This window comes from Fulmarus glacialis, unplaced genomic scaffold (genome assembly GCF_000690835.1).
Source record: "Fulmarus glacialis isolate BGI_N327 unplaced genomic scaffold, ASM69083v1 scaffold1803, whole genome shotgun sequence".
Classification (NCBI taxonomy): Eukaryota; Metazoa; Chordata; class Aves; order Procellariiformes; family Procellariidae; genus Fulmarus; species Fulmarus glacialis.
Genome location: NW_009200862.1, coordinates 59,486 through 71,043, shown reverse-complemented (window position 1 = coordinate 71,043; position 11,558 = coordinate 59,486). Strand labels below are relative to the sequence as shown.

At 36.8% G+C, this 11,558-nt stretch overlaps 1 protein-coding gene across 2 annotated transcripts in view; it reads right to left on the bottom strand.

Moving 5' to 3' along the window:
- BANP (BTG3 associated nuclear protein) overlaps positions 1–11,558 on the bottom strand; it is a 138,326-nt gene that overhangs the window by 81,696 nt on the left and 45,072 nt on the right. For both annotated transcript variants that reach the window (XM_009573734.1, XM_009573732.1), the window contains exon 7: positions 2,615–2,782. In XM_009573734.1, the coding sequence (XP_009572029.1) occupies positions 2,615–2,782 (168 nt within the window). The remainder of the gene's footprint in view (positions 1–2,614; positions 2,783–11,558) is intronic.

Here is an 11,558-nt window from a genome sequence, read left to right as displayed (position 1 = left end):
AGCTGGCAGCAGTAATTCTGCTATATCCACTATACAGTGCATATAATAAGGAACAGATGCCTGTGAATTATGATGCTGTAATTCCATTGAGGGGTTCCAGGGATGTCAAACCAGAAAGGCAATGGTTCATGAAGTTACCTGAACAGAGCGGCGGAATTACAGCCCTGCCATGCAAAAGTTACCTTTTTAAACATGTGTGAATCTACATTTTTTCCTTGCATCTTTTCTTTTCTTTTTTTCCCCTATATACTCCTTTGGCCTCTCAACCCACTCTCCTGTTTTTCCTCATACCTCCTCTTCTTTCTTCAGGTGAAATACCACTCCCACCTGATTTTGGAACACAAATTAGTTTTTCAAAGGTCCACCTGATTCTGAAAAGTGGTCTGTTTTTCTAAGAACTTTTCACAGTGGGTGCGAATGTAGTGGTGAATTCATCTAACACCTTTACAGCCTCCCAGAAAATTATGCCAATGACATTCTGAGTAAGAGCAATATTTTAAAGAAAATTAACAAAAGACTCTGAATCCACAGGAACATTTTCACATACCGTTACCAAAGGCAGCTGTTAATGTTGTTGCCGGTACTCTACTTTTGGCCGCACAGTCTATAGTCCTGCCAACAACATGCCAAGATGCCTCAGCTGACCTTCATCATCTTCAGGACTAAAGACATCTTTATAAGGACATGCAGTCACCTCTTTGCTATCTAGGGGACTTGGGAGATGAGATAGCCTGTCCAGTGGGAGACCCACGTGGCATAAAAACTCCTGGGAAAATCCTGGAGCTTTATGTACCAAAGGCAGCCAGCTCAACTCCAGCTAAATGAGCTAGCCAGGGCACGCAACCCAAAATATGGCTCTTGCAGAACCAGCTCGTGTGTGTCTGTACCACACTACTCCCACCTGCTCAGATAGCACGTTGCTAAAATCCCGGGAGTTAATTCAGGTGTCTTTGTACCCATGGAACAATTTACTCACAAATCAGGTTAGTGGAATTAGGGGGAAAAAATTGAGTTTTCAGCTTCACTGCAACAAAAAAACCCCACCAAAACTTACTATCTTATGGCCTTCTGAAGACAAGAATTCACTGAGCCTGAGTGTGTGTTTTACATCTCTACACTGGACTCCACAAATCTCCAAACCAGGAGATTAAGGATTAATATTTTTTAATAATAAATCTCAACAACAGTCAAGGAGTACAGTCTAATGAGCACAGGCCCATAATATCCACTTAGTACTGCACTTTTATTCAAAAATACTGATTGCTAAGAGACTGAAAATAAAAATCCCATCAACATATATGGCTTATGGTTATCATTACGTTGATTAGTTGTTTTAATTTGAGAATTTTGGATATGATTCCCAGTTCCAGCACATAAAATTTTCCATTGAAAGCAGATTTTGGCATTCTTTGCATGAGATACAGTGGTTAGTGTTAACATGCAACCAAAAATTTTATGCAGGCAAATAAACTTACTTCCTTTTCTTTGGGCTCACTTCCAAAACACTGTTTTTAATATATGATGTACAAATGTCCCATAACACTGCTTTATATTAAAAGCATGAGCCAGAAAAGTCCTATGAGAACACTTCTTAGGTCAGTATTTTTCATTTGTTATTATTATTCATGCCTACATACCTATTTGGAAATATAGAATCACCTACAACATATTTAATTTCTTCAGAGGAAAATACTTCAGGAACAAAATTTAGCACGTCCTACTAAATAGTGTGAACGCACTGAGAAAGATTTATTCACTTGACTCCTCTTACAAACATCGGTTGCAGAAACATTTTGACCTTCTACTCAAAAAATTGAACATGGTAAAAAAACCCGTATGATAGCACAAAGCTGCACATGCTGAATTTTTTCAGTTAACACATGTGGATGGACATTCTCAAGCATCTCCGTGAAGCCAGGCATTCAGGTAACGTACAAATCAACAAAGCCAATCTCTCTCACACACTGGAATATACTACACTTTCATTTCTGGCAAATCTGTATTTTAGTACTGTTTTAGAGACAGACTCCCTTCTCCCTCTTCTCTTTGTGAACAAACACACACACCTCACTTCCTTTCTAGGATCATTAATGCACTGCAACCAGGAGTGTGACTGCAATTTGTAGATAAAACAGGATTAGAAGCTCATCCTACCAGGGATCTACTTTGGTACAAGCCCCATGAGGCTGTGAAGGACTCCAAATGTACAAGGAGGTGGTTGGCTTGCACTGAAGGCCCATGATGATTTAACTACGAATGGTTGGCTTCACTTAGTAGATGGATACACTCCTTGAGGAGCACTGTAGACATACATACTCTGTCACAGAGAGGCCTCTTTGCCAATGATAAATGGTACTTCCAAAAAAAAAAATGCACTAATATAAAATCCACTCCAAAAATTCAATTATGAGAAACATGGGTTTCTCCATTTACCTTTGTTACACAAAAATACTCACATCTGTGGGTACTACATGCACCTGTTGTAAATATAACTTAAGATCAAAATAATTTTCAGGTATATTGAAAAACAAATGGCATTATTGCTGTAAGTTTCCATTTCTGTTGGAGTTTCTTTGGTTTTTGTGGGTTTTGGGGGGTTCATTTGGTTTTTTACCTGAACCACTGTAAGACGATGATGAAGGTGTTCGCCTTGAAAAGCTTTTCACGGCAAGACTCTGCCCTCGCTGTTTCCGCCTCCAAGCTGTTCGGCATTTGGAGTCTATGCTTTGCTTGATTCGATACCAGTCAGATTCTGTGATTCCAAATTTGTAAAATAGGTGACCTTATTAGAGAGAAACACAAAGGGGTGATAATCAGCATAAATCCGTATTTTCAGGAAAACGCAAGGATGACATACACTGTCACACACACAAGGTGAACAAAGCAACTCTGAAAATTTTAGAACTGCCCTCATGCTTGACACTGCCTAAAGGAAACTGCCTAAAGGAATACAACGACATTACGAAAAACACCAAAGCTATACAGTGATGTGATTTCAACAACTATTCACAAAATTAAGTAATCATACATATGCACAGTTATGTATTTAAAAATGTCAGCAGTCTATGAAATTTTCTGATCTACACTTCTATCCATGGAAACTGCACTGTTACATTCAAGCTGTGCAACGCTGACCAACAGAGGGATCCAGCACTCTGAAGCCAAAACTGGATAAAGCTTTATTTCTTACTGATAGTGCCCCACAACATGTATAAGTCTGATAAGTAGGAAGCCACATAAAACTCCCTATTAAAAAAAAACCTCTTTTAAAGCTCAGTTCACAATTCATCAGAATCCAATATAAATGCAATACAAAATTAGAATCTTCTGAAAATGTTACTACTAGCATTAAGTCATTTAAAGAGCCACATTATGCACTTTCCAGCATTTGGTGCTAAGTTGCCAAACTGTTATATAAACACAACATTGACTCGTGAGTTGAACTGAGTATTTTGAAACAAAGCTCATGCAGATTGAATCCTGCTGCCAGCTGAAACCAGGTTCATTATCATGTGCAACCTCTGCACCCGAAGGGGAAGCCTAGTTATACAAGCAACAGAGGGAGCAAAAAGACTATTTCAGGTATGACAAGAAATACTTCTCTCAACATCTGGACAAATGGCTTTAAAACTGGGAAGGAAACGTGTTGTGCATTGTCAGCTGTTTCAAGGGCCTCCTCATATTGCTACATACTTTTACCATTTCATTGTAAGCTTCAGAGTGGTTTATATTTTGCTTAAAGCATCAACAGTTGAGAGCATTTGAATGTATGTTAAGAGAAATTTATAATCCTCATGGCTGCAGAAAAAAAAACACTTGAAAAAGTAAACCCAAAGGAAGGTTCAAAACCCGTGAATTAAAACAGAACTATCTAAACATTTAACATTCTCTAAAACTTCAGTACTCCTAAACTTTCCAGATTTAGATGTGCAATACTGCAGTTAAAAAACAATCCAAAGCTGTAATATATGCTTTTACTCAACATGACTATGCTTGAAGGATCTCTTTAAGATTCTTATTTTCCTTTTGGTATCAGTTGCTTTCCATACCCTGCAAAGTAAAATAATCTTTTCAACCTACTGGGTTTTCTGTCTTACTCTCAGATAGGATCCTGATCCTGTGAAGTACTTGCTTAAGCTCTTGTATAGTCCTACAAACAGGATATGGTCTGCTCCTGTATGACAAATGATTTGAAGCCTACAGCCGCAAAATTCCAGGTTTGCACAAACTAAGAGCTTTGTACTTTTCCTTTGTATTACAAATAAGCCCAGAGTCCTCAGAAACGGAAATGTGCAGGTTACTGATCTAAGTCAAGTGGAGTACTGTATATCTCTTAAGTCATCATCATTTTTCACACACATTTGTTTTCCGATGCTCTAAATTTTTTTACAGATCTGTTCAAAAAGCAATTTGAAATAAAGTAGAGAACATACAGGAGGAAAACACTGGCATCAAAAAGCTAATTCAAAAGCGCTTTAAAGGCCCCAAGATTTTTCACTGACAAGTGACAGCAAGCACATTACTTGGAGATTGCTTTACAACCCCTACATTATGTCTCAAAAAAGGGGGTGGGAGTAGGAAAAGAGGAAAATCAACTGAAATTATCATCTGCTGCTGTGCAACAGTTTCCTTTCCATAGGTGTCAGCAAAAGGAAAGCACATTCTGTATTGTAAACACTAAGACCACATTTCTTAGTGTAATCTATTACTATGCACTACACAGAGAAACGGGTTTATAAATGTTTGCAGTAATGTCCAATAAAAATAGCTGTGCTTTAACTCTTTGTACGACTTCAGCTGTCAGTATGTACAAAAGTACTTGCGTAGTCCTACCTAAAACACAGTCATATGCTCTGTGGTTATTTTGAAAAAATGTCCATATTTCATTCATAAATACATTTTAATGACTTCCACGTTGTATGCTGCCCTATTTAGAGAAGTGACTGAATCAATTGTAGGTCAGACAAAACTCTCATAGAAAAGCAGTCTAGCTAGGAATTTTAACTATTACAGTGTAATCCATGCGATATTCCAGGATGTCACTTAATTCAGAAAGAAATCAAAAGCAATATAAATTATTTGGGACAAGATAGTCTCAGGTGCAGTGAGCTGTTTATACCAGGAGACCCAAGCTGTGTAGGACAAGAGCTTGAGAAAGATAATGAGGACCAGTGCTGTGACATAAAATGTCCCAGGAATTGCTCTATTGAGGGAAGACAGGAAAAGACCTTCTTCTACTTACTGATCACAAAAGCTATCATTTAATCAATGTGATAAGGAATGCCCATGAAATACTGGATAGAGAGACCACCACCTTCATGGAGAGAACATGACTACAGAGGAAAGCATGGAAAATGAGTAACAAGCTAAACAGGGTAGAGCCAGAGAAGAAGATTTAGGCTAGAAATATCTAAGACATCAGGCACAGATTTTCAAGGCCAGGCGTGCTTATTTCTTTTCCCTTATTCACGAAATTCCTACTTAGCTGTTACAGTGGTCGAAGGTGTAAAACCAGTATAGACTAAATGCTTGCTGTTTGCACAGATTTTTACCATAACTGCATACTCAGTCACAGTAACTGCATGTGCAAATTAGGCATGAAAAATTAGCCCTTAAGTACAAAGATAGTTGATATAAAGGTTAAATGAATTTCAGATGTATAAATTTATCCAGTTGGTATTACAATCTAAAATGTTATTCTACGAACAGGTCTTTAGCAACCACATTTCATAACAGTCCACCGATGACTGAAGAAAAATCTAATGCTAACGACAGTGGAATATTTTTTAAGCAGATAAAAAGTTCTCCATAACATTAGAAATATGTTACCTCTCTACCTGTAGTAGAGAGATACATCTCAAAAACATGTGCAAACAGTATTAGAAAAATGAAGCGTGCTGACTTTCTGTTCTCTATCCATAAATGATCACACACAGGAGAGCTTTCAGCTGTCTCATTCTGAGTATGTCAAATACCAGAAGAAGTTAGAAAGACAGCACGAAAGCAAGATACTGCAAAAGGAGACCTTTAACTCGGGGAAGTCCATATTAGAGAAGACAGAAATACTTCAGTGAGAAGGGATTTGACTTTTTCGGAACATTTGCTAGTCAAAAGCAGCATGAAGCATTGTAATTTGTAAGCAGCACGGTATCTATGAGCCACATAACAACCCTGCGAAAAAACATATTAAAAAAAATACATTCAGCGATATAATTCAGCACTTTGGCAAAAAGACAACAGTATTTTGGAAGACAGATGCACTTATACAAGAAGAGTGAAGTAAAGGATTTAGATCATCTAAGGATGTCTGACTGTGTTTTTAACGATCTTTTTATTTAGGACAATGGATGGTTGCCGGTAACATTCAAAACAAAGGATGTGCTTGTTTTTAAACATTAAGGGTCTGAAGTTTGCTTTCTTTGGGAACCTCACTTCCTAAACAAAGCTTTCTATGAAAACACACCAGAGACTTAAAATAGTTCAGTTATTTAACAAATTGGAAGAGCTTGAGTGATTTCTATAGACCAGATACATACTAGCAGCAGCTTGGGAGACAAAAAGGTCTGCACAAAGAATTGACAGAGACGGGCTATTCTGAAATGCACAAAAAGGAAAACACTTTTGTTTGCCAGCAGGAACCAACGTTCAAATCTTATCAAGCAAAAGCCTAGGAAGAAGGCATGTGTGCATCAGGAAAAGTAAAGTCAGCTTTAAAAGCCAACAGGTGCATCATACTAAGTTTTGTCTTCCACATCCTAGATTAGAAACACAGCATATTTTTGCCGAAGTTCCTATAAAACTAAAAAGAAGACTGACACAACAAGTTCTAGAAAGCTGCTTGTGCACCGCAAAATAAATCTTTCTGTGGTTCAAAGAAAAAAAAGCTTGGAAATGCAGTGAAGATGGTCTGGTACAAACACAAAGATCATCAGCAATGATGACTGAAATTATTATATACTGCCAAACTTTTGGGGCATCTACTGTACAAAATAGGGGGAGAAAGGGTTGTTTTTTTTGAAAACAGGGCTGATGGGGAAAAAAAAAAAACCAACAAAAAACCATGAAAACAATGTTCCTGAGAAAGTAATCTTCTTTTTCTTAAAGGTCAGAAGTCAGTCAGCAGACGAAACAATCCACATAAAACATTAAATTGTAAAGAAATTTAATTAAGAACAAATTGAGGGGGAAGAGAAGACATTTGCAATATCAAAACCAGACATGAACTATTCCATCTTGATACCGCATTCAAAATCAGCCTCCTAAAAAACAAACTTCATGTCAGTAGCTTGCATTGGGATTTTGCTAGGTTGTGCTGCTTCCCATTCTCCACGAATACCAGATTTCTTCAGAAAATTAAAAGGTAAATCATTATTTTCATGGACTTGGCAGAGTTCCCTTTGCTGCTGTTTATACTGAGATGGCACACACTTTCCCTCTGTTATTGTTACATTTTAAAAGATTAGGGAAAGCATTAACCCTGGAGAATCTACCAGACACATGTATAAAATAAAGACATATTTACATTAAATGTGTAATCCAAACAGATTTGGTTAACTGTTCCTTCCATTTCCAAATTCAACATCATTTTTCAAGTCCAGAGAAAAAGCAACAGGATGTCATATTCAAAATTCAAATTATTAAACTGATGAACAGAATCTTTTTTTAATTGACAAGAATATGATGGATATTATGAAAAACAAGGGCTTCAGATTCTGCCTGCACAGAATCAGGAAGAGGGGCGATTATTTGGGGGTTTGGCTAACAAAATGCATTTTTTCACATAAGGGTCATACATTTGGAGTTCTTTTTATTAAATGAATAGTGTATGACAACAAAATCTGCTGTATTAAGTATTGGAACAGCAGAGGAAAAAATTAAGCACCTCTGAAGTTACTTCTTGCGCCTTCAGGCTTCAATTCTTCAAACGTAATTATGGTCATGCATTGACCATATTGAAACAATTTTAAGGGGAGTAATTGTTTACTCATTTGACAGCTGGGGAGGTGGGGGGGTATGATCTCCACAGCTGGGAGGCAGTTTCCCTCTCCAAAACTCAGAAGTGTTTAGGGTTGGGCAAAGGGATGCAGGAGCGGAGGGCAACATCATCCTCATTCAAGGAAAACTCTCCCCGTTACAGTTGGTGGGATGGCAGAACCTTGGCAGCTTCTCCAATGTCACATGCTTGTGAACGTCAGTCATGTCACCGGATCATCACTTTCCATAACATTGTTCTCATCCACAGGCTAAACAACATCCAAAAAGAGATGGGGGGAGTTGTTAAAAACACAGAGAGAGGGAGGAGGGAAGGAAAATTCAGCTACCAAGCAATTATTCTCTTTTCCATTTTATTTCTACAGTTCCTTTTTTTAACTATTACATTCATACAGCTATAAATTTATAGACTACTAGAGACTAGTGTGTGGACACTTTATAGTGCAAACTGTATTCAGGGGGTACTTAGGAACAGCCCCAAATACAACTGAAATCCTATTCTACTACACATTCCTAAAGAAGGATTTACTAAACCTGTGTCAGTAACCATAATATTTTAAACAGTCAAATATTGAAATCAAACACTATAAAATGCTCACAAAATCTGAACTTTTTCAGGAAATTTTCAATTGTCAGCTTTTACAGAAAAGAAATGCCCTGTTCTCCTAGGTACAGACGATATGGTTAAAGAGGATTTCTGCAAATAAGATTCCATAGAAAATGGATTATTTTATTGTACTCTTCAACTAAGTTGTGATAATATATAAACCTCAAAATTCCATGTTAATCAAATCCCTTTCCACTTGGACAATAGGAACTCAACTCTGTACTAGAGATCACGAGGAGTCTTATCTTGGGTAACTTTATGACAAAACACGTAATTGCTAATTTTACAACTGCTTTACCACAAATACCTAGAAATTCTTTACCCACAGTAAGAAAATTAAATGTCAGAAGGATATTCATAAATACCACTAAGAACACAATTGAAAAAGCCAGGCACATTCGAGGAAACACTCCAGATGTGAAAAACACCAGTGAAGTCAGTTGTCTTAAGTGTGAGCATGTGATTAGACAATTTAGGGAATAAGGACTAACTTTAGGGACACCAAAAAATGCTTTTTCCAGGAGTGTATTGCTCATATTGCATAATTCTCCTGGCTTCCAGATGCCATCATGATGTGGGTGTTGGATAAATACACACATCAGCACATTAAGGAACCAAACTAAACATTGTATTTTCATACCTTTTACAAGATAACTGGAATAGAAGTGAGACTGTGGACATAAATTTCTGCAGACTGAACTGACATCAGTCTATCAGCGTCCCATTCCTATTCCCCAAAATCCCAGTAACACAGGTCTTACAATTACCAAGACACCATCTGCCCCAAACTATGACTACTATAAAATTCCCCGAGTTCAAGAACAGCATGGGTTCCTATCACTCATTGCTTCCCTTTTCGAATTAAAATCTCCTTTCTAATATATATGAAAGCAGCATGTTTTAGCTATTTCAAGAAAACCAACAATTTAAAACAATGTTTTCTCATCTCAGCTCCTAAAACAAAGCCAAGTTCAAATTAACTATCTGTCTGGTAAGAATACTTTCTGGGATCAAAAGGGTGCATTTTGATGTACCAGCATCAAAGAAAGCCAGAAGAAGTGTTAAACTACAATCAGCAACTATTTATAAAATGCTAATCACACTGTTTAGACAATCTGCTGATTACAATTCTAAGCAAATAGAACACTAAACCATTTGGAAGAACAGGCAAGAAAGTTTTCCTCAATAAAGTCAGATTACTCTATCATGTTGAGGAAACATTTCAGAAATGAACTTGTTTTACAGATCTACCAAACAGCATAAAGTGTTTGCACATACAGGCTTGTGTCTTAATAACAGATTAAAGTGGAAATGAATTATTCACTGCTTCAATCATTACAACTTTCTCTGTCAATCTGAAACTGCAGATCCGATGATTTGGTGGATGCAGACAGATGGCTGTAACCACATTTATTTTTTGCATTTGTCTCAAGCATACCAGATCAAAGGCCTACTGCAAGAGAACATTCACCTTTTACAAGTGATTGCTAGAAGTCCTTCCTCTTCGGGTAAAATACGTGGTCTCCAACATCTAGATAGATTTTTGTTTGTTTGTTTATTGGTTGTTTGGTTTTTTAAAAAAAAAAAGTTATGAGAAAGCAGTACAACCCAAAAGGCATGAGATTTCTCTTTCTCTGTTCTTCCTCTCTGTGAAACACAAATAGAATGTCTTGTAATTTAAGAGATTTAAACCATTTTGAAACCAAATGTTACATGAGAAAACTAAGCACTTTCTTGATGCGTGTGTGTAGATCTGGCTCAGATTTCATTCTGGCAATGTACTGTTCCTCAAAAGAAATAATAACTAGCTTTGAATTATCAGCATATTTAACATCTAATTTTATTTCATTAAAAGTTAATTTTTCAGAATATTTCATTAATATTTATTAATATTTATTTAGAATATTTGCCTGAATATTTCATTTTTAGCAAATCACAGAACCAGAAGAAACATGAAATGAAAAGTTATTTTAAATGTTCTTGTTCTACAAATTAAAATGTGGGTCTGCAGGACCCTACCAGAAGTTTCAAAAACAAAAATAAAACTAATTAACATCTAGAATCTCCCGATTCCACCAATGTATCCTCTTCCAAAACAGATGAGATCCTACACTCAGACACCCTTACCACCTTTCTGGAAAACCAGCCAGTCTATTTTTATCTATTTTACCAAAAGCAGAACCTGTTTGATTTTGACTCTTCAAGAGACAGCTATAAGCATGCAAATAATGCCATCTAGTGGAGCATCAATTTTACCATTCCGGCAAGAAATGACAGCATTTTATGTTGCTCAAACTCTGACTCCCTTGCAGCACGTGCCAAGTGCTACAAAAGGTTAGCAGAACTGCAGAACCAGCGATATGCTGTGAAATGGAAGTGAGCAAATTAATCACTATAGGAATAGAGTATTTTTGATGTTCCTAGTTGCACACTTTGATTGAAGTGGCATGTTACAGCAGTGGCCATAAGGCATTCCCGTACGGACCTTTGGATCACTTTTCTCTGATGGTGACAGAATATCAACAGCTGCATAAATGTAACTGTTTAATAACCAGAGTATAATTATCAAAACCATGAAGTGTCTAACTCATTAAATAAATCAATCAACCCCACAAGAAAATAATTCTAGACCAAATCAGAAGTTTTATAATCTGAAAATAGGAAAGTCTTCGTGTCATCTACTACAGACTTGCCTCAGTTCACAAGTTACATGAGAGGTACTCCACTATGATGATACTGGACAAATGACATACATTTGCTCTTACTTATTTCCCCGTTTTTAAAAGAAAACACATTGCTTGCTCTAAAAAACATGTTGCAAAAATCCAAAAAGATACAGCAAACAAAACAAGATACCTTGAAAAAAGATCTATGTTTCATTTCCTCCCAAAATAGATATGTATTCATGCAACATTTGGGTCTCAGTATGAAAGCAAAATTGCATACTTCATATAGCTAT